The sequence below is a fragment of the Chaetomium fimeti genome, assembly GCF_033439085.1.
Source record: "Chaetomium fimeti strain CBS 168.71 chromosome Unknown B0H64scaffold_1, whole genome shotgun sequence".
Lineage (NCBI taxonomy): Eukaryota > Fungi > Ascomycota > Sordariomycetes > Sordariales > Chaetomiaceae > Chaetomium > Chaetomium fimeti.
The window spans coordinates 1764879-1787007 of record NW_026944329.1 but is presented as its reverse complement, the minus strand read 5'-3'; the positions used below and the strand labels follow the sequence as shown (position 1 = coordinate 1787007).

The 22129-nt window shown below is 56.4% G+C and overlaps 8 protein-coding genes across 8 annotated transcripts; 4 read left to right on the top strand and 4 right to left on the bottom strand.

Annotated features, from left to right (window-relative positions):
• Positions 1-68: 68 nt before the first annotated feature.
• B0H64DRAFT_437510 (uncharacterized protein) lies at positions 69-1499 on the top strand (the record flags this gene model as incomplete). Its single annotated transcript, XM_062806257.1, has 1 exon — positions 69-1499. One exon carries the CDS (start codon positions 69-71, stop codon positions 1497-1499), a length of 1431 nt encoding a protein of 476 aa, XP_062663859.1.
• Positions 1500-3174: 1675 nt separating this feature from the next.
• On the top strand, positions 3175-5316 carry B0H64DRAFT_448522 (major facilitator superfamily domain-containing protein; the record flags this gene model as incomplete). The annotated part of the gene is made up of 6 exons (XM_062807052.1): positions 3175-3341; positions 3404-3789; positions 3845-3953; positions 4011-4691; positions 4816-4844; positions 4918-5316. 6 exons carry the CDS (start codon positions 3175-3177, stop codon positions 5235-5237), a joined length of 1692 nt encoding a protein of 563 aa, XP_062663858.1. The 3' UTR covers positions 5238-5316.
• B0H64DRAFT_13084 (uncharacterized protein) lies at positions 5317-6274 on the bottom strand. The gene is made up of 2 exons (XM_062798117.1): positions 5808-6274; positions 5317-5752 (listed from the first exon to the last, which is right to left on the bottom strand). Exons 1-2 carry the CDS (start codon positions 5982-5984, stop codon positions 5396-5398), a joined length of 534 nt encoding a protein of 177 aa, XP_062663857.1. The 5' UTR covers positions 5985-6274; the 3' UTR covers positions 5317-5395.
• Positions 6275-7103: 829 nt separating this feature from the next.
• Positions 7104-9408, top strand: B0H64DRAFT_333715 (uncharacterized protein). Its single transcript, XM_062801082.1, has 5 exons — positions 7104-7613; positions 7672-7903; positions 8013-8695; positions 8761-8935; positions 8992-9408. Exons 1-5 carry the CDS (start codon positions 7365-7367, stop codon positions 9321-9323), a joined length of 1671 nt encoding a protein of 556 aa, XP_062663856.1. The 5' UTR covers positions 7104-7364; the 3' UTR covers positions 9324-9408.
• Positions 9409-9469: 61 nt separating this feature from the next.
• Positions 9470-10675, bottom strand: B0H64DRAFT_470440 (ATP11 protein-domain-containing protein; the record flags this gene model as incomplete). Its single annotated transcript, XM_062807830.1, has 1 exon — positions 9470-10675. The coding sequence occupies exon 1, from the start codon at positions 10451-10453 to the stop codon at positions 9470-9472; it is 984 nt and encodes a 327-aa protein (XP_062663855.1). The 5' UTR covers positions 10454-10675.
• Positions 10676-11146: 471 nt separating this feature from the next.
• On the bottom strand, positions 11147-12332 carry B0H64DRAFT_414329 (heme peroxidase; the record flags this gene model as incomplete). Its single annotated transcript, XM_062805024.1, has 4 exons — positions 11147-11359; positions 11420-11793; positions 11851-12107; positions 12145-12332. 4 exons carry the CDS (start codon positions 12330-12332, stop codon positions 11147-11149), a joined length of 1032 nt encoding a protein of 343 aa, XP_062663854.1.
• Positions 12333-13475: 1143 nt separating this feature from the next.
• B0H64DRAFT_380659 (uncharacterized protein) lies at positions 13476-16305 on the bottom strand. The gene is made up of 5 exons (XM_062802752.1): positions 16051-16305; positions 15777-15992; positions 15617-15720; positions 14042-15244; positions 13476-13982 (listed from the first exon to the last, which is right to left on the bottom strand). The coding sequence occupies exons 1-5, from the start codon at positions 16120-16122 to the stop codon at positions 13814-13816; spliced, it is 1764 nt and encodes a 587-aa protein (XP_062663853.1). The 5' UTR covers positions 16123-16305; the 3' UTR covers positions 13476-13813.
• Positions 16306-16905: 600 nt separating this feature from the next.
• B0H64DRAFT_351877 (phosphatidylinositol-3-/phosphoinositide 5-phosphatase) lies at positions 16906-22090 on the top strand. Its single transcript, XM_062801475.1, has 5 exons — positions 16906-18007; positions 18061-19359; positions 19411-19946; positions 20005-20224; positions 20280-22090. Exons 1-5 carry the CDS (start codon positions 17361-17363, stop codon positions 21622-21624), a joined length of 4047 nt encoding a protein of 1348 aa, XP_062663852.1. The 5' UTR covers positions 16906-17360; the 3' UTR covers positions 21625-22090.
• Positions 22091-22129: the final 39 nt, after the last annotated feature.

The window sequence follows — 22129 nt, the reverse complement described above, 5'->3', positions numbered from 1 at the left end:
AACGCCATCAAACCGACAACTCACCCGACTGTGTTCCGTCTGCAGTTAAAACATAGTTACTGTGCAGGATGCTTCGGCGGTGTAATGTTAGCGGCGCCATAAAGAAGCTCCCGGGGGGGCTTCTCAACCTCCCGTTACGAATTCTCTCCTTCCCCGCCGCGCGCGCTCTTCTCGTTTGCGGATTCATTTGGCTGCTCGGCTTCAGCTACGGCCGACTCTTTCTCTGGCGCGACCCGCATAGCGCCTACTTCCGCTCCGAGGGCGTCTACGATCTCCAATACTCGGCCGCCCGCCAGGGAGAAGCCCGCGAATTCATCTCTCAGGTCACCGCCGAGACCAAAGGCGATGGCGCGAAACCACAACCCAAAGCGGGTCCCACTCCCGCCATGTGCGCCGCCTTCGTGACCGTCCGCCGCGATGGCGACGTCGCGCGCATGTACATGGCCGACGCCGTGGGATCCATGCTGTCTGGCCTCGACCCGCGCGAGCGCGCCGCATTGAGCGTCAAGCTGCTGTTCGCCAACACCGAGCCCGCACGGCACCCCGACTGGAACGCCCCGTGGGTTAAGGCCCTAGTCGACGACGCGGATGGGTATCGGGGCCTCGGCAAGCTGGAGACCGCGGGGCTGCGCCAGGCCGAGGAGGACCGCGACATGCCGCTCAAGGGCGTCTTCGACTACCTGTACATCATCGAGCGCTGCCTGGAAGAGACCAACGCGCCCTTCATCGCCGTCTTCGAAGACGATGTAGTCTTCTCCGGTGATTGGATGGCCCGCACCATGCGCGGCCTGCAGTACCTGGTGCGCGATCACAAGAAGGCCGAGGGCGACAAGGACTGGTTGTACCTGCGCCTGTTCTACACTGAGACCCATCTCGGCTGGTCCGCCGAGCGGGACTGGTGGTACAACCACCTACCCCTAACACTCCTGATGGCCGCGGGCGGGTCGGGGACCCTGCTCCTGCTGTTGCGGCTTTGTGGTTGCGGCGGCCGGCTGCGGCTCGACTGGGTCACCATCGCCGTGGTCTCGCTGCTCGTGGCGCCGGGCTTCACGGTGCTGGCCTTCATGGCCGGCAAGCACAACCTTCCGCTGCCGGGCTTCAGTCTCCACCACAACGTCCCCTTCGGCCCCTCTGATTCCGCCCTGGCCGCCGGCGTCTCGGCCATGGACAAGAACGCCTGCTGCACACAGGCACTCGTCTTCAACCGGGAAACACTACCGGACCTGATCAAGAACCTGCGCAAGCGGGAGCGGGGCCAGACGGATACCATGATCGAGCAGTATTGCGACGCGACCGGGTTGAAGCGGTTCGCGTTGCGCGAGCAGGCCGTGCAGCATGTTGGCTTGGTCAGTAGCCGGGGTATGGCGGCGAAGCACACGAAAAGCGTATGGGCATTTTGGTTCGAGGCGAACAAGCCAGAGGCGGTGGAGAAGACCCACCGGAAGGTGGTTGAGGAGGTGGACTGGGCCATGTTCGATAAGATGGCTGCCGGCCCGTAGGTTTGTGAACGTGTATACGACTGTGTATGGATGTGCTGCCTTAGTTCTGGGGGCTTTAATATTTCCCTGTCCCTACCCTTTTCAGGATATAAACTAGCGAATATTTAGATGTATTTTACTTCATTCTTGGTTTCCATCACAACTTCGTCATTGGGTTTTAGGAGAGAGCTAGGGGCTGCTGAAACTGGCCTACGGTGACCTAGTGGTCAATTTCACAAACCACTGAGCCGGACGGGTAAGAATGCTAACTTGGCGGTATCGTGCCGTCAACATCCAAGCGAGTGGCAAGCGAATCACGGACTCGCCAACTCACTTCTCCCGGAAATTGACATCGTGCCGCTGGATGGAACGCTGCGCTTTTTCGAATTCTATGTATCTCTAGCAGCACAGCGCAGCAAGAACACCTGCCAAAACAACATCTCGAGCATCGCGACGGGGTACATCTGCGAAGTTGGGGATCTCCGGCCACCAATATATTTCTGCTTGGCAACTTAAGAAGTCTCGGCCCAAGGTTATCCCCGCGCTGAGGACATCCCCATTCCTGTCAACGAAAGAGCGGGCCAGTCCTTGGCCAGTGCGACGTTGGAGGGTTGGTGTTATATAGGAAACAGATTGCCTCCTCCATTGGTATCTCGCTTTGACCGAAGGACACAGTAACGATATGAATGGCCTTCCCGAGCAGTCACTGTGCGGGAGTACCCCTAGTCCAAGGCGGTAACTCCTGTCAACGACTTACGCTAACGTCCTTATCGTTAGAAAGGAGTACGCAAGCTTCATTCCGGCCCGGGCACCGGATCGGGAACTGACGCCCGAACGCGCAGCAGAACCCAGTTCGGTGTTTTAAGAAGACGCTCGAGAGGGAACAAATCATGTTGAAGACCACACACCTCGGAGCTACCAGACGCCGCTGTAATCCCACTCATAACCAGCGTTCTTAAGGAGTCCAACATCATAGCCCCTTGACGGTGTCAGGGGCAGGAACCACAAGGTACCAACGCATAAGTCAAGATGTCAGATAGGTAGCTACAAGGTAGCATGAGAAACTTAATGCAACCAAGTTATGGGAGCTCCTCAACAGTCGTGCACTGTGTAGAAGCTTCTCCGGACAAGCCTGCGCCAAGTTATCAGCCAAGTCCACGAGATAGACGAGTCTGTTCCAAATGTCCGACAGGTAGATGGTCCCTCTACGGGACGAGGTGCTATATCAACCAGGGACATGACAGCCTAGAGATGACCGCTGCCGAACACTCTTGTTCATGCCTTTTTCGGCATCTCCGTGTGGGCCCCGAAACGCAGGCACTTCCCCTGCGCAGATCGCAAACAAGCTTGCGGCTCCAACACCCCCTGCAACGTAAGCTTCGGCTAGGGACTGTGACAGACGTTGCCAGTACTCCCAGGTTAGTGTTTATTCACATTCATAAGTCACAACGGAGCTGGGGCCATGGAAGCCCTTCGGGGACCCGTGAGTGGGTGGCTGGCCCGTATTCTACGCTGCTCTCATCTTCTATCAACACGGCAACCGAGGCGGTAACGGTTTTGTTGTTTAGCAGTGTCCATTCCACCCGCAAAATACAGAGAATACTCCCACACGACATGCTAAACCAGGTTTAGCACCTTGATATAACAACATTAGAGCCTCTAGGCCTGTCAGCTCTCCTCCTACACCATCTCAGCCATGGACAAGGTCAGTATTTCAACGCCCCTCGACGCGGATCATGAAGTCGGTCATGTCGAAAAGACACGCAAGAGGACGTTGGGCAATGTCCGTCTCCGCCATCCCGAAACGAACGAGATCATCTTGATCCCGACCCCTTCTTCGGACCCAAATGATCCCCTAAACTGGTATGTCCACGGCCATCCAAGTGCCTTCGAGTGCCTACTTCGAACACTGCTGACACAAACAGGCCACAGTGGTACAAGTACTGGATGGCAGCGGTCATCTGTTTCGCCATGATGATGTGCAATTTCCTCGCTGCTGGCCCTTCGATTGCCATGCTCCAGATCGCCATGGACTTCTTCCCGGGGGCTCATCCCGGCAAGAACCCTGGGCTTTTTGCTGCAGCGGTGGCCAAGGTTTCTTATTTCTTCACGACCACCGCCTTGCTCCAGGGTCTAGGCAACTTCGTCTGGGTCCCCATCGCCAACAAGTACGGCCGGCGACCAACGTATGTGCTGAGTTATGCCATGTACTTTGCCACAGCCATCTGGTGCAGTTTCGAGCACTCGTATGGTGGGTTCCTTGCCGCCCGTATCCTGATGGGCTTCGCAGCAGGCGCCGCTGAGACTGTTGGTGAGAAAGCCGACCTCTTTTTGAGTCAACACAAACATTGACCAATTTTCCCCAGCACCCATTACCATCGCGGACCTCTTCTTCCTGCATGAGCGCGGCAGTGTAATGGCCTTTTACAGCTCCTTTCTTGCCGTCGGCGCGGCACTCGGCCTGATAGTCTCGGGGTAGCTACCCCTTGATTCCCCCCCCTTTTCTCTGGCCTTGTCTAACCACTTCCGCAGGTTAATAACCATCCACAACCACTGGCGCGTAATCTTCCAAGTCGCCTCCGCCCTGATCGGCCTAGTCCTCCTCATCGCAATCTTTGCCTTCCCGGAAACAGCCTACACCCGCAACCCCCCTCCCCCCTCAACCAGCACCACCTCCCCCGACCACTCCTCCTCCTCCTCGAAAACCCCAACCCCCATCACCACCACCACCACCACCACCACTACCCTCCCAACCGACCCCGAAACCCAACCCCCCCAAAAGAAACGAACCCCCTACCTCCACACCCTCCGCCTCTTCCCCTCCTCCCCCCTAACCCGCGAACCCCTCCCCCTCCTCCTCCTCCGCCCCCTCCTCCTCATCACCCTCCCCCCCGTGCTCTACACCTCCCTCGTCTTCGCCAGCACCATCGGCTTCCTCGTCGCCCTCACCTCCAACGCGCAGCTCGCCCTCTCCTCGGCCTACGGGTTCACCTCCTGGCAGGTGGGGGTGTGCTTTGTGGCGGCGGTGCTGGGGGCGTTGGTGGGGATTCCGGCTGGTGGCAGGTGGGGGGATGCGGTGGCGGATTGGTTTACGAGGAGGAATGGGGGGGTGAGGGAGCCTGAGATGAGATTGCCTGCGATGGGGGTTGCTGGGGTGGTTGGGCCGGTGGGGTTGGTGGTTTTTGGGGTGGGGGTTGGGAGGGGGGTGCATTGGTGAGTTTTTGGTTTTTGGTTTTGGTTTGTTTGTTTTGGGGGGTTGGTGTTTGGGTTGGGAATGGGGGTTTGGGTGGTGTGTGTTGGGTGTGTGTTGAGTGGTGTGCTGACGTGGTGTGTTTAGGATTTTGCCCGTCGTGGGGATTGGGTTGTGTAAGTTGTTTACTTCTCTTAGCTTCCCCTTTTTTTGTCTCCTTCTTTCAACAATCCCCAGCTAACAGAACAGTAAACTTCGCCATCGTCCAGGGCACCAACGTGGCGCTCGTCTACGTCATCGACGCCTACCGCCCCGTGGCCGGGGAGATCACCACGACCATCATGGCGTTTAAGAGCCTGTTCGGCTTCCTCCTCTCTTTCTACACCAACCCGTGGGTTGCCGAGGCCGGCTACCAAAACGCGTATGGCGTGATGGCGGCCATTGCGGCGACCGTGCTACTCGGATGGGTGCCGCTGTTCTTTTGGGGCAAGAAGATCCGCCATGCCACCTGGCGGTGGAAGGTTATTTCGTACATCCACTGGAGCGACGACCGCGAAGTGGGCGAGTAGTTGGTGGAGGGTTATCGCGTTGGTGCCATAGTTTATCCAGGTGCTTAATGGCATTTCTTTCTTCCTACTTGGGAGTGGGCAGGGACGTCGGACTTCCTCTTTCATTTGTAGTGATCTCTCCGAAATACTTGAGTTTAAGCCGGCATCGTCCTAGGCGCCTATGGTTCACTGGTGCCCTGAAAATCCACACTCGTACTCGTTTGGCCAGCCGCCGCCTCGTCTTCCTTGACGTTCTTGTCCAGCTTCGTCTGCTGCTTGGCCAGTTTCTCGGACGTATCCTTGCCCTGGGCAGCTTCGATCTGCAGAGCCAATACTTGTAGCTGCAGCTTGAGCACCTTGTTCTTGATCTTGCCAGCCTGCAGCGCCTGCCCTTCGGGCGTGTTCTTGCCTCCGGCAGCCTCAATGGCGTCGTTGAACCCCCCAGCCTCTGTCTCTGCTGCCTCGGCCGTCTCACGTGCTGCCTTGAGGATTTCCAAGTCCTCAGCGTCGACCGAGGCGAAGTCGGATTGGTCAATCTGAGCGTGTAAGTGATGGGTGCAACAGGAATGTTAGGGAGGGGAGAACACATACAGGGAACTTCGCGTTCACTTCGGCCAGGGCATCGCCAGCGACGCCAGACGAGACTTGAAAGTCCGCATAGTCCTGGACTGCAAGGACTCCACGCTTGATTCTGCGGTCTCCATTGCCCGTCGGAAGAGCAATGGACGAGGCGAGAAGAGAGAACAGGACTGTCGCTTTGAAATACATGGTGGTGGTGGTTGATAAAATAAAAAATGTATTAGATTCGGATGTAAACGTGAGACTTGTCGAAGTCGTCTAATCAAAACAGCACAGCTGTTGGTGAAGAAGAGAAGTGAAGAGGGAAGAAAAAGGCCGGGAGACAGTGTGGGTTGATGGGATGAGAGGAAGAGGAGAGAAAGTGAAGCTGGTGATAACGCGACTTTTAAACTCTTAGTCTCCTCCGAACGAAGCCCCATCACCGGGAAACTACAAGACTCCGTGGTCTCATGTGTTGCCAACTTCCCATGTCGTCAACTACAGTTACCAGGGTAGTGGACTCCTCGCTCAAACACCAGGAAGCACCATGAAGCGCCAGGAAGCGCCCAGTGTTTACGAAGGCGTCGAGACTCACAAGCAGCGGACCCAATGGAGAATATTTTGTACCCAAGCGCGGTTTGGAAGGTGTCGCAGTCGGTAGCGAGTTTGATCCGTTCTGCTTCAGACCCCTGTTGCTGCCCCTGAGCCTTGACCCTTCAGACTTCCAACACGGAGGAATTGAGTCCACCTATTATCGACGGCAGCTCGTGTATTCCGTACTGTGGGCGCTCTATTCAATGAACGAGAGACGCGGTGCAGAAAACCGAATACGCGAGAGTCTCGAACACTGACTCTTTCCGAGGGCTCTAGAGAACTCGTCGAAGCTTGTTTTCAGGGGCTTGTTACGGTATCGCGCATTTTCACCAACGGAAAGCATCTTGAAGTGTGTTAGGCGTATCTATTGAGCAGAGAAATAGTACGAAGCGAGCAAAGAGAACTAAGGGGTGTAGGTGGCCAAGGTGAGGCTCCAACTGATAATTGAACATTAAGTCGGGATCTTACTATCGATGGAAATATGGATTTCATTGTGAGCAACAGTTGAAGTTGGATGGCAGGTGAGCGCTGCTTGATCCACTTACAGAATACTGACCCTTGAGCTCCCCCAGCTGGCTCCCTGGGCACCTTTAGCGCCCGTTCATCACCTGACGCTCCCCGCCCTCGCGCCCGGAGTTCAGAGCCGATGGTGGGGCCGACGCTAACCCGACCGCCTGTCACCGACCTCCAAGGCCGAGCTTTGCTTCCCATTGACGATCCAAGACCGATTTGGAGAGCCGATGCCAGCCATGGCCGAACATGCAGCACGCGACTAACCACATCGGATGTAAATGTACTGTGTACTCTGGAAACATGGCTGGCATGACAGCAGGACGCTCGGGTTATGTCAACACCAACCTCCAATTCCGAAACTGAGCGATTGAGAGCTCCTTCTCGCTCTCACTCACCTCTTACCCTTTGTATCCCCCTTAGGAGTTGAGAGCTGCACCTTCGCCTTACGCTTCCCATCGTGATTCGGCTTTCTCGTCACTCACAATGCCGTATCCATCCACCTTCCCGCCGCTTGATATCCCCGACGGGATCGATCTTTGGACTCTCCTCCTAGGAAATAAGCGTCGAGATTTCCCCGTAACCAAGGAGATCCTAACATGCGACGAGACAGGTCGCTCCTACAGCTGGGCCGACCTGCGGAGTGCCTCTATTGAGTTTGGCAAGGGACTGAAGGCCACTTGGGGGTGGGAAAAGGGCGATGTTCTAGCTTTCTACACGCCCAACTCTATTGACGTTTGTGATACTTTCCCGCTTGGTCATAAGTGAAGCTGCCAGTAACACCAACATCCAGACCCCCATACTCACCCTGGGCGCCCTCTGGGCCGGCGCCATCGTCTCCCCGGCTAACCCCCTCTACACCGTCGACGAACTAGCTTTCCAGCTCCGGGATTCCGGCGCGAAGGGTCTCGTAACCCAGCCAGCCAACCTCCCTATTGCCATCGCCGCCGCACAAAAAGCCAGTCTCCCGCTCGACCGCGTCATCCTCCTTGGCAACCACCGCGACCCCTCGGGGCAGATCCGCCGTGCGTTAGGCTGCTCTCCTTTTGCCCCCTTCCCAGCTCCATGTAGCACCCGCCAGCGCCCCGTGATACTCCAGCCATAGAACAAGACCCAACTGACATATCCAGGCAGACTTCTCCAGCATCCACAGCAGCAGCACCACCACCACCACAAACCAACACACCCAAGCCCAGATCAGCCCGCAAGAGATCGGCTTCCTCGTCTACAGCTCCGGTACGACGGGATTACCCAAGGGCGTGTGCCTAACACACAGCAACATGGTGGCCAACGTGCTGCAGGCGAGCTACGTCGAGGGCAGCCAGTGGCGGCCCCGCGGGGGGGCCGACGGCCGCGGCGATAAGCAGCTCGGCGTCCTGCCCTTCTTCCACATCTACGGCCTCACCTGCGGCGTCCTCATGTCCGTCTACGAGGGCTGGCAGCTGGTTGTGCTAGAGCGCTTCGATATGCTCCGTGCCCTGCGCGCCATCGAGCGCCATCGGATTACGTTTGCGTATGTGCCCCCGCCGATTGTGCTGGCGTTTAGCAAGCACCCGGCGGTGGATGAGTATGATTTGACGTCGCTGAAGGTCCTGCACTCTGGGGCTGCGCCCTTGACGAGGGAGTTGACCGAGGCCGTGTGGAATCGCATCCATGTGCCCGTGAAGCAGGGGTTTGGTTTGTCTGAGACGAGCGCAGTGGTGTGTTGTCAGGTGGTGGATGAGTGGGGGAAGTTTATGGGGTCGGTTGGGAAGATTATGCCCAACATGAGCGCCAAGATCGTGGGAGAGGATGGGAAGGAGGTGGAGGAGGGGGAGGTGCGTTTCTTCCCTTGTTGACTTTCTTTTCTTCTGTTACATGTATAAGCTAACCTTCTCGACAGTCCGGCGAGCTTTGGTTGAAAGGCCCGAATGTCTTCCCAGGGTACTTCAAAAACCCGGAGCGAACCAAGGAGGCCTTCTCACCTGATGGCTTCTTCAAGACGGGGGATGTCTTCCGGCGCGACAAGCACGGCAATTTCTACTGCGTGGACCGGCTCAAGGAGCTGATCAAGTACAGTACGTGCACTCTTCCTTTTCGCGATTGCGCTCTCACTCATTACTAACTCGTCTAGACGGCTACCCCGTCCCGCCAGCGGAGCTAGAAGGCGTCTTGATAGGCCACAAGGAGGTGGCGGATGCATGTGTCATCGGCATCGAGGACCAAGCGAAGGCGACGGAAGTACCTCGGGCGTATGTGGTACTTCGCGACGGTGTAAAAGCGAGCGAGGCCAAGGCACAGGAGCTCGCAGACTGGGTGGCAACCCAGGTCGCACCTCACAAGAAGCTGCGCGGGGGAATACGGTTTGTTGACCAGATCCCGAAATCACCCAGCGGTAAGGTGTTGAGGCGGGTGATGCGGGAACAGGTGAAAAAGGAGCAGCGAGCGTCTGGGGCAAGGCTATAGCTGTCAAATATTCTCTTCGGAGAGCCTGTATTCACTGCCATCGGCACATCATCTATCCTCTAATACAAATACACCTCTAGACACCATCTCTATATCACTCCCAAGATACAATCCCAATATCCTACAACCCCTCCCCCTTCCCCCTCTCAACCCATCCTCTCCGCCTCCTCCAACAACCGCTCCACACTAAACCTCCCATCCCCCCTCCCAAACCACTCCAACAACCGCCTCCTCTCCTCCGCCCTTACCTTCCCCGCCTCCCCGCCAACCCCATCCCACCCCCCATAAAACCTTTGCAAGCACATAACCAACCACCTCGCATCATCCACCTTCACCCCGCGATCCTCCATCACCGTCCCCTGCATCAGCACCACCCCCTCCAACCCCCCCTCCCCACCACCACCATCACCACCACCACCACGCCCCATTAAATCCAAATAATGCGTCACCGTCGTATGCGGCGCCGCAAACTCCCCCCTCGCCTTATACTCCGCCAGCTGGGTAAACAGCACCGTCGCACTGCGCGTCGCGGCATCCCACGTCCATTGCAGGAAATGCAGTTCCGCGCCCTGCGAGGGGTGGGGCACGGGGAGCACGAACTGTGGGTTCGTGCGCGCGAGCGAGTCCATGGTGCTGAATGTGGGGGTCGGGATGGTGGCGCAGAGGGAGTTGGGCTGGGCGGCGTGCCGGAGGCGCCAGATGGCGGTTAGTTCGGCGGTGGGGAGGGCGGAGGCTTTGGGGAGGTCGAGGATGGCGGAGAGGGGTTTGATGCCGGTGCTGCCGGTTGGGGGGCGCGGGGTAGGGTTTGGGGTTGGGCCTGTTGGGCTGGATGGGGGTGGTGGTGGTGGTTGTTCGGGGGTTGCGGTGAGGATGGTGTCGGATTCCTTGCGCAGGGTGTGGATCTTGTCGGCGTAGGCGGCCTTGAGGGAGTCAATGTCGGTATGGCCCTCCTCGCGGGCCTTGCGGTCGAGCTTGTCGCGGTACTTTTCGAGGATGTTGCGCGGCTGTTGAGTCGTTGTGAGGAAGCGCACGTCGTGGACTTGGGCCCAGCGCCGCTGGTTCGAGGCGCGCAGGGTCCGTGTTTGGCAGCTGAGGAGGTGCCGTAGCACCGGTACTCGGGCGGTCGCCATTGTGTTCCTGAGAGCTAGTGGTGGTGGTTTGCGGGTTGTTGAACAGTTTAGAGGACGGAAAGTTGGATAAGAAAAAACGATAAGAGCAGTTGCATAACCCTAACCCATCTTTCGGGACCTCAACCCCTTGGAGTTGCCACTGGTTGCGTACCTGTATGTATGTCCAGAGCTCCCGGTATGCGGGGAACCCGGACAATTCAGCAGCAACACCGCAACGGCGAGGTGCCGATGATACCCAACACACCCAAGTCCTCGTTGATCTCCCAGTCATGATTGCCCCTGTCGGTTACACAACCAATGCCACGCGACACCTCCCCCGCCTTTGGAACGTCTTTAAACACCCTGCCTCCCCTTTGATGCAAATTCCCCGACCTCTCACACACCTCACACCCCCGAGTCGAACTGGTTGCTCTTCTTAAGTGACTTAAATTCATCCACTCTATTTTACAAATCTAGTCTGCTAGACACGAGAAGGAAACGCTGAAGAAGCCATGTAATACAGCAGTTGCGATCGGCCGCGAACCTACCCGTTCTAACGCGGACACGCCAGCCAGTCAAGGGGTTGAGCCCGGCTCCGAAGCCAGCATTAATTATCCTCCGTCTAGACGATGCCCCAAGCTCCTCTAATCAGAACGCCGCCCACGCTGCGGAAGTCGCATACCATCCTCCTCGAGCGGCCGCATCAAGCCCAGATTAGGCGTTGACGGGCTTGAACACCCACTTCTCGGTGTTCTCCTTGAAGGGCACGCCCAGCTCGAAGAGCTTGGTGACGACGGCCGAGAAGTCCTTGAAGAAGAGGTCGTTGTCGGCAGCGTACTCCTTGACCCACTTCTTGAACTTCTTGTCCTCAACCAGCGCCATGTCGGCCGGCAGCATCATGAGCGACTTGGTCTTCTTGTCCTCGTACTATTTCTCGCGTTAGCAACCGTACTCGGAATCATCGCGAGAATTTCCGGCTCAGCTTACCTGCTTGGGGCCGTCCCACTTCTTGTACTGCCACTTCTCGTCAAGGAGAAGCTTGTAGAAGTCGTTGGTCAGGACGGTCGGGGAGAAGGTCCAGGGGCCCGAGTAGCCGGAGCGGTTAGAGTGGCACCGGCCAAGGGCGTGGGCACCAGCCAGGGCAACGATCTCCTGGTCGTTGAAGCCCATGCGGTAGAAGATGTTTCGGAGGTGGTCCTGGGCCTGGGCGGCGTCAGGCAGGCGGCCGTCGGGGGTGCAGGCGGCAACGTCCTTGTCCTGGCGACCGGCGCGGAAGGGGATCTTGGGGCCGAGCATCTCCTGGATGGAGCAAACGCCGGCGAGAATCCAGAGATCGGAGTAGGTGATCCAGGGGAACTTCTCTGTTTTGGTTGTCAGTCACCGGCCACTCCCAATAGGCGGTGTGCTACAAAACTTACGCTTCACAGGCTCGAGAAAGTCACGAGCGGCCTTCAGGCCGGCATTGGCGCCGTGGGCGCTCTCGGGGGCGAAGCGCATGGTGGCACCGTTGCTGCCACCGGTACCGGTAGCAGCATCATAGGTGCCGCTGGCGTGCCAGGCGAGGCGGACCAGGACGGGGCCGTAGCTGCCGTCATCGTACTCGTCGTTCTCCTCCAAGCGGTTCGCAATCTCGTTGTACACCGCCTGGTAGTCCTCGAACTTGGGGGGTGACGACCTTGGGCGTGGCCGAGCCCTGGCTGTTCATGAAGTACCAGCCACCGCCGCCGACGGCAGCAGCACCGGCGAGCCAGAGCCAGGTCGACGAACCCTTCTTCGCGGCGGGCTCCGACGAGTAGAAGCGGTGGCCACCCTGACGGAAAGCAACCCGGGGCGCCGCCGTGAACGCAGGCCGGGTCGAGGTGCGCAGAGCGCGAGCGAAAGTGCGAGTGGCAGTCGACATCTGTGATTTTTTGCGAAACGCGAAGTCAGGTTCGGGTGTTTGTCCGGAGGGAGTGTTTGGTGGGGGAGCTTCAGTGCGATGGGGCGCGAATTCCGATCGCCGATAAGAGAAGGGCAATGCAGGGCAGGAGGGAAAGCGACGCTCGGGGAGGCTCACCTTGAGATCCGGCAATTTAAAGAGAGAGGTCTGGATGACAAGGACAGAAATATCAGAAACAACTGGCCACCAGAAAGGCGTGATGGGGCAGAAGATGCGTAATCAGAGGGCCAAGCAGGTGGTAACGGGGGATGACCCTTCGGCTTCGGGGGTTTGCCAATGGCGAGTGGAATGAAATCGAAAAAAAGTTATAGGCGCATCATGAGTGGTCGATTGGGGTGTGGAGTGAGCCCACCGGTGGGTCGTTCTACAGTGTGAGACAGGTCAAGGGTCGCGGTGCGCCCCGTCTTCCCCGAACTTCGACTCACGAATCCGTTCTCTCGTGGTGGCGGAACAAAACGGGTGGGGCTTCCCGGAGGCGCGCCGAAACCTTGATGACGGAGCCGAGGGTTCTCCGAGGAGTGCCGAGCAGCCTGTCAGCCGGGGTTCCCAATTTGAGTTTTGCCTTCGTCGTTGCAAGTGGAACGGGCTCTCTGACTCAACCATTGAAGGAGCACCGGGGGCTCGGTAGTTACAAGTCGGTAATCTGTATCACTCTACATATCTCTACTATGTACACAGAGAACAGTCGGAGTCACCTCCCCTTGCTTTTAAGCGGTGCCAATGTTACCTTTTTTGGTCATTAGGAAACACAAACCGCCGAATATACGGCTTATCCAACGTTTTACAGCACTCATCCGCGGTCTGGTGCTTGGGCAGTGGCGACACGCCGTGTTGAATCCCGTCTTGACCTGTTGAATGATAAGTCAGCATGGTCTGACACGGAAGCAGCCCGGCCGGCCCGGCACGTGGGACCTGCTCTGGATCTCTCCCGCTTCGGAACGAGGCCGATGACGGAACAGCCTTGAGAAGTCCATCAGTCATCGCCCTGCAGCAATCAGAACATGATTGCCGAATGAACCCCAAAGGGTACTCTAAACCAGCTCTCACACCTGGTGACGTACCAAGTACACATTTCATTGGAAGCACAAGTGAAGAACGCTTAGACGAGCAAGAAACAGTTGAAGCTTCCACCATGCCAATAGTGCTACATAATCCATACATAATAATCCCGTATGCCTAGGCCAACTCCTCCGGGCTCCCATTATGGAGGTATTGTCAAGACCTCTGAGCCCACAACTGCCCAACATCTGCTCCCCCGACTTCGGAACAAAGGAGTGCGCTTCTCTTTCGCTGGCCAGCCCAACAACATTTGTTCCCGCACACACGTCCTCCTTCGGAAAAGACGGCCACAAAGCCATGGCGATGTACATTGAAGCGCGATATATGAGAAGCGTCGCCATTACCAACTCGCTGATCGTACCGATTTCCCCGTTCAAATCAACTTAATCGAAATTAGCGGGCCCCTGTGCGTTCGGATCCGGATCTGTGTGCAACTCGAAGTAGTTGTAGAAACGTCTCTCCGCCTTGGGGCGGGTTGCATCGTCAAGCGCTGGAAGGCCAGCACTCTCTTTAGATTGCTTCGCCTTGGTGATGAGAGAAACTGACTGGGGTCTGTGTCTTCAGTTAGTATCGCTCACTACCGCGCATTGAATGGATAATGAACTGCTTACCCGAACAGCTCCCGGTCGATGATGAGGAACTCCTTCATGGCCTGCTTGCCCCCGCGCTGTTGCAGGTAGCTCAGATACACCTGGCCCAGTTCCTGTTTGATGCTCGGCGAAAGACGGCTCTTGGTGCTCATCTCAGCAAAGACGTTCTTGACCCGCCCGGCATGCTCCGTCTCCACGTCCGCATTGGTCGGCTGCTCCAGCTCGAATTCGAGCCACTTTTGCCAAAAGTGACGGCTGTCGGCGTACCAATCGACGTTCTTGGCAAAGGAAGCCCGCGCTTCATCAACGGAGCCCTTGACCTTCCACAACAGAAACGCCCATTCCGTAACCAACGCAGCTTTTGTGAAGATGTCCACCACGGGGGAATCGATCTGCGCCTTATACACTTCGATCGCCGCGTCCAGGCCACTCTGTCGCCGCTGGAGGTTGGCCCACGATATGATAGCCTCGACACAATCCGGCAACTGCGTGAGGATTGCGGCGTGGATATCCCGGGCGATCTCGACCCGGCCGCACATCTCCTCGAAATAGGCGAACTGGAGTCGGACACCCGGCCTGCTGATGGGAACGAAAAGGGTGACCGCGCGCAGGTAGATGTTGCGGACCTCTTCGTCCTTGTTGTCCTGTGCCGACATCCACCGAGCGTACCGAAGCCAGAACTCGTCATAGAGGGAGCAGGTGACCAGGCATCGCTCATACAGGCAGACGATCCGCTGATAACCACCCTCGGCCTCCTCAAAATCAAGGTACTTCCGCCAGTTGATCAGCTGGTGATGCTCGAGCTCCGTGACGTGGAAATACGGGCGCTTGATCTCGGCTTCGTACGTCCACCTCTTGCTGGTCTCCTCTTGGGTGCGCTGGAAGACCTGGTAGAAAGAGGCGTCGATCTTGGCACGGATGTCACGCTCAATCTCGAGCTCGGGCTTTTGCACGCCAAACTGTGCGGCTTCACTGTCAACCTCCGCACGATACCGAGCCAGCATGTCCGCTGAGACGAGTTCCTCCAGAGGCCGAGCGTGGGCGAGCTGCCGGAAACGCTCAAAGTAGCGAGCATATTGATGCATCGGAATGTGGATGACGCGGTTGAGAATGGTGAAAATCTTGTCTTGCGCCTCCTGCCGCGTTTCGTATTCCAGATACTTGTCCCAGAAGGGGTGGGAGAGGAAGTCCAGGCCGATGTGCGAAGCGGCGCGCTCGAAGAGCCTGGAGCCCGTGTCAGCTGGGAACAAATGCAACGGGATGGGGTGGGGCGAATTGGGAAGGGTGTGTAAATACAATAGGGGACTTGTGTGTAAGTGGTGCGATCCATCTGAGGAGGCCAGACAACAATTCCGGGAAAAGTGCGAACGGGAAGTGAGGACGAGGCCACAGCACACAGAGCCTGGTTAAAGTTTGTGAGAGAACGATCCCAGCAGAGGGTGGCAGCTGCCTTTGGTATCTCTCACCATGTCCCGGATGGTTGTAGGTTCGGAGTGATGGTTCTGGCGGTTCGGTCGGCGGCGCGGGCCAGCCTCGCAGGTTTGCTGCGGGTGAGGAGTCATGGGGCAGGGAAGGAAACGGTCCGCCTATACTTACTCTCTCACAAGGTGGGGAGTGTGAGTGGTTTCCATCTTGAAAGAACAGTACTCGGTCCACAGATCGACCGAGTTCGTGATGCTGGCACAACCCCTCTCGTACACCTAGCAACCGTGTCAGCCTGACCTCGCTTGATACCATCGTGAGACCGAAAGCATACCATTTCGGCGGACTCTGGGCCCGAGATGTTGAATTCGAGGTCGGCATATTTTTTCCAGTAGCCAAAGAGGAGAGGGAATTTGAGGAGGAAACGATCGTAGGAGTCGCGGAGGGTTGCCAAGGCCTGCGGACTCGAGTTTCGGTTGAGCCCGCCCTCAAGGCCCTCACAGGCGCGAATCAACTTCTCCCAATTCTCGAAGTTGTCGGTATCCGTTTCCTGTCGCAATATGGGTTAGATATCGGTTGCGCTTCAAAATGGGAAGCGCCGCACTTACCACGTCGGCATTGAGCCGCTTGATCTCAGCGTTTTCCTCGTCGGTGCCTCCGAAGTTGGCGAAGTCGGCCATGGTCGCGGATCGGGAGGCAGTAAGGCTTCTTTTTGGTTATCGAAATTCCGAGCCACGAGCCAGAGATATTGATGCGAGAGCGTGTAGTTTCAAAACGATACGGGATTTGGCGTTGAGGCTTCTAAGGCGGGTGGACGAGGTGTAAGAGTGATGGAATCCGGGGGCTGGAGGTTGGAAGTCAAATGCAAAAAAGCGGCCTGCTGGTCAAGCAAGGGCCCACTTATGATTCGCGCTGGAACATCTGGCTTGGCACGCTTCCAGGTTGGGCCAGTCTGAGCTGAATGGGGCGCTTAGGTAATCGGTTGCCCATTTAACTCAACTTTTTTTTACGACTGCTCGAATTTTCTTCTTTTCTTTCTCCAGGCTAATGATGATCGAATCAATAAACAAACATGATAGGAAGAGGCTGATTTCTCCAGAAACGGAGAGCATGATCTCATATTGATTATTCCTGAAGCCACCAAATGTTTTTCTCTCATATTCTTTCCTGGCACTTCCTTTGGGATTTGCTAGTACCTTACTATCAAAAACTGCATTAAAAAATCCGACTCCCGAATTTTTGACACTCAAAGACGCGGTTATTTGGGTGGCACGATCACCTCTTGCGAAACGAATCAAGCCCACATACAGTTTTCATGATTGCCTAGCTTAATTTAATGATAAAATCCCAATGCCCAAGTCCTCCTACCTCGAGGAAGTAATGTCTGCTTTCAATAAAATTTCCGCCAATCTGTTTAATGTTGGCCATGTCTGTACCCAGCTTGAATGCTCGAACCCTTCATTGCCTCTCAAAGGTTTGCCTTGTTGCTTCAACAAGCATCTTCCGGACGTTGAAACGAGAGGCAGGCAGGATCCCCCGCACTCGAGCAGCCCCGCGCTTTCCCAGCTCCTCCTTGTAACCGTGTGCAGGGGCGATCAGCAAGGCGGCTGACAGGATGTGCAGCTGAAAAGCGCCCAGCCGGGCAGGCACGTCAGGCTGCTCTCGCGTTCTTACAAAGCGAATGCCCCTCGACTGCATTCCAACCCGATATTGTGCATTAATGTCGACTTGTTTGGGTGTACGAAGTACTTTCGAGTTGCTCACTGCCAGCTACCAGTCACTCACGCAAAACCTCACACATCTTGGCGCCCAATTGGCCCATCTTCGTTCGCTCTGAGACCGCCATGACGGCTGCGCTCGACCTTGCAAGCTGTCCTCGTATTAATCACATCGCAGCCCCTCTTTACCTACGACCAACATGGACTACAATCATGGCCCACCACCCTCGACAGCCTTGTGGTCAGGCCAACCGCCGTCCCCCGAGAAGTCCAGTCAGATCCTAATTCGAGAATACCCCCACCGAGCCATCGCAATCGCATCGAACTCGCATGCCCTGATCTTGCGACACAGCACAACAACAAGCGAAGCGATCGCCAATGGGTCACTTGCCTCTGTGTCGGCTAGCCGCCAACGCTCGACCACCTTTGACAACAATGCGTCCAAGTGCATGGTGGAGTTCTCTACAGCATCCGACCAGTTACTCGAAGACTACCGCCCCTTAACTCCACGACCCATCTACGGAACGCTCGGGCTCATATCGATCGAACGAGATGTGTTCCTATGCGTCATCACGCAGGCTTCGCGGGTCGCAACGCTCCGCCCGGGCGAGACAGTTGAAAAGATCGAGGCCGTGCAGTTCTTCTGCCTCAACTCGGCCGAATACGATGACGTCGTAGCCCTCGACCCCTACGATCTCGAATCAGACGCAGCATCGGTATACGGGCAAGGACTGGGCAGGAGGGACGTCACAATGGAACACCCTTGCCTGGAGCTACAGAAGCTACTTGGAAACGGGACGTTCTATTATAGCACCGACTTTGATGTTACGAACCGCATGCAGGACAGGTAGGAAGGCAGCATTGAAGGTCTACGATGAACACGGCACTGACACGATTTAGACCGGCCGATGCTGCGGAATTCGATATAGATAACTTTGACGAATCCTTCCTGTGGAATTCCTACATGATTCGACCACTCGTTCTGTTTCGATCCCGGTTACAAAAGCAAGAGCGGGACGCACTGGACGCATCGAGGATACTGACCTCTGCGATCCGTGGTTTCTGCAGGAGTTGGGCAATACCACAAAACATGGCGCCATTGGGCTCTGCGAAGACGGGTTTGCCATCCTACTTGACGATCATCTCCCGATTGTCGTGTAGACGAGCCGGCACAAGGTTCAATTCACGGGGAATCGACGACGATGGGAACGTGGCCAATTTCGTCGAATCAGAGACAACATATTGGAGCCCGTCCGGGGTAGTATTCTCGTACGCCCAAGTACGAGGCTCGGTGCCGGTCTTCTGGGAGCAAGCTGCTGGTCTGATACCGAACCAGCAAAAAATAACGGTCACGCGTTCTGCGGACGGGACACAACCAGCATTCGACAAGCACTTCTCCGACCTGGAGCAAGCATACGGCGCCGTTCATGTTGTGAACCTCTTGAGTGCCACGAAACCCGGGGAGTACGAGCTCACGACCCTTTACCGACTCGGCGTCCAAAATTGCCCCCTCAGCCGACCAGAGGGTAGCCAGTCCAGGGATCATGCGTTACTAAGAGAGACCGAGTATGATTTCCATGCCGAGACCAAGGGGCCCCAGGGGTATGTGGCGGCCAACGAAATTCGTCGATACATCGAAGATTCGGCCGACGGATTTGCGTACTATCTTGCTCAGGAGTCGGATGACATGGGGCCGTCGAACGGCAGTGTGGGTGGCCATAAGAAGCGCCGCTCTGTCGTGGTTCTACAGCAGGAGGGTGTCTTCAGGACAAATTGCCTTGACTGTCTAGACAGGACAAACCTCATTCAGACAATCATCTCACAAATGGCCGTTGAATCCTTTCTCGGCCACAGAGGGGAGAGGGCGCCATCCGACTTTTGGTCTCGTCATGCTAACCTGTGGGCTGACAATGGCGATTCCCTATCCAAAATCTACGCCGGCACCGGCGCCCTGAAGTCCTCCTTCACGCGCACTGGAAAGATGTCGCTTGCCGGAGCCATTGCCGATGTCCGAAAGTCAGCTACACGACTTTACTACAACAACTTCGCCGACAAAGCACGCCAAATTACTATCGATACCTTGCTTGGGAGGCTAGTTAGCCAGGCGCCCGTCATTCTGTTCGATCCCATCAGCGACTATGTTGCCGGTGAGCTGCAGCGGCGGAACGCCGAATTTTCCACAAACGAGAAGATTCATATGTAAGTGCCAGAGGAGATCTGTTTGCTCAAGGAAGTTACTAACGCCAATAGCCTCGTGGGGACATTCAACCTCAATGGGAGGACTGATGGCATCAGTGAGGATTTGTCTTCCTGGCTTTGGCCCTCTGAGCTTGGTTCTATTCAGCCAGAAATCATCGCTATTGGATTCCAGGAGATAGTTGAGCTTAATCCCCAGCAAATCATGAACAGCGACCCAACAAGAAAACAGCTGTGGGAACGGGCCATCAAAGCCACGCTGGACCAGCATTATAACCGAGATGGGGACGAGAAGTATGTCTTGCTGCGGAGCGGCCAACTTGTCGGCGCTGCGCTATGCATCTTTGTCAAGGCCTCGGTGCTTCACAATATCAAAAATGTGGAGGGTAGTGTCAAGAAAACAGGAATGTCAGGGATGGCTGGAAACAAGGGGGCGGTTGCCATCCGGTTGGACTACGCAAACACGCCCATTTGCTTCGTAACTGCACACTTAGCAGCAGGATTCGCCAACTACGAGGAGAGAAACCGAGACTATGCCACTATCGATCAAGGCCTCTGGTTCCAGAGGAACAGAGGGATAGCCGACCATGGTAAGAGACCCAGATCCACTTGCGATTTGGTTAGTTGTCAAGACTAACACCCAGCTAGACTCGGTGATTTGGTTTGGCGACTTCAACTACCGGGTCGGGCTCGGGCTGGAGGCAGCCAAGGATGCGGTGAAGAGGCGGAATCTTGAGCGACTGTTCGAAAACGACCAGCTGAACCTGCAAATGGTGGCGGGGCTTTCCTTTCGCTTTTATTCCGAGGCTCGGATAACCTTCATGCCGACATACAAGTATGATGTTGGCACCGACGACTTTGATAGCTCGTGAGTGGCTTCGTGGGTGCATGTGAAAGCTATCTATTGCTAACATGGATTATAGTGAGAAAGCACGTATTCCCGCCTGGACCGATCGCATCCTTCGAAAGGGGTCAAACCTTCGGCAGTTAGCGTACAACTCGGCACCACTACGCTTCTCCGACCACCGGCCGGTCTACGCTATTTTCGAGTGTACTGTCAACATCGTGAATGAGAAGCGACGAGACAAGATCAGCCGGGAGGTGTACGAACGGCGGAAAGCCGAGGTTGGGGGTGATACGGCGAATCTGGCTGCAAACGAGTCAGACGACGAGGATCTGATAGGGTACGATGCCATTGAGCCCGGTCTTCCACCGGCGAGTTCCGATCGCCAAAAGTGGTGGCTGGACAACGGAAAAATGGCAAAGTCCTCTATCAGCCCACCTAAGCCCGACAACCCAGGGTCACAAATCATCCTGAACCCAAAGCGGCCGACCAACCCCCACGCGCCAACTGACGAGCCGGACTGGGTCAGTGTTCCCAGGTCTGAATCCCGCTTGTCATCCTTTTCAAGCATGTCGACCTCGCCGTACGAGCACGTCAACCATTCCACGTTGCTCTCGTCTTCAGCGTCGAGCTCGGCGCCGAGAAAGCTGCCGCCCCCTTACGACCCATCAATGCTTCCTACCAAGATGGGAAGGATGCAAATCAACGACGACATCAAGAGCTTGCATGCAGAAATGCCTCCCCCGCCTCCTCCACGGCGTCAGACGAGCATGGGTACCGGATCAGGAACTGGTTCCCCCGCTCCCTCGGCCCAGCAGAAGCGGAAGCCGGTGAATAAGACGACGCCTGCTCCGCCCGTTGGGCCGAAGCCAGGAGCACCCGAGGAGCAGGCGGCGAAACAAAAGGCCGCGCCGCCAGTGGCTAAGAAACCAGCGCATCTCGCGGCCCCCGTCTCCCCCGCGAGTAGCATCCTCTCGTCCAGCCTCACCTCGGATGCAACTCTGCACGGTCCGGAGGGATCGGTGGCCAGTTTTCCCCGACGGTCGACACCTGGCTCTGCCAACGGCTCAGCGTCAGACCTAAGCGGCGGCATTGCCTCGCTGCCGGCTAGAAATGCGAGCCTAAGGGAGCGGACACCACCGCCGCCGCAGTTCCCTCGCCGAACCAATACTAGCGCGGGGGTCATGGGGCAAAACAGGATGGCGGCTGCGGGCGGGATACCGCTTGTTGGTTTGGCAGGAACACAAGAGCGCAAACCACAGTTGCCGGTTAGGAAACCGGTGAGCCCCGCTCCCGTGTCCTCGTTTCAGAAGCAGGCGCCGCCGCCTCCGCCGGCACCTAGGAAGACGCCAGCAGTTGATCTATTGGCGGATGACGGTGCGATAGAGATGGGCGGATGGGAAGCCCTGAAACCTTCCTCTTAGGAAGATGTTGATGGTTTCATGGCTGTTTCCTTTGGGTAATGGGTATTTAGACGGCGTTTTGAAACGGGGTTCTAAGGTTGAAGCTAGGCAGGGCACTAGCTAATATCAAAAGTGATAGGTGGCCATGACAAAACACGGCGTTGTGGTTGTGGTTGAGGGAAAATACATGGTTTAGTAAGAGGGGTTAATTATGCGCCCGAGATAAGCTGGCAATGGATGAGCTATGGATTGATACAGATTACGGATACCGACACTACGGTATAAGACTACCTAGGTAGGGGTATAACTGCAGAGGACTATGCAAAGTGTTCTTCAAATGTGGGTTGTGTTGCCAAGTTGCCGTTGTGTAGTTCTTCAAGGCAAAAGTTGAATGTGAGACTCGACGGCAAACACAAAACAAGGCAACGAGAACTAAACTGGAGTTACGATGCATGTTAACAATGCCGAAGAACCGAATGATTTTCACCAGGTTTACGATCTGATCTCTCTCGACCCCGATCGTTCA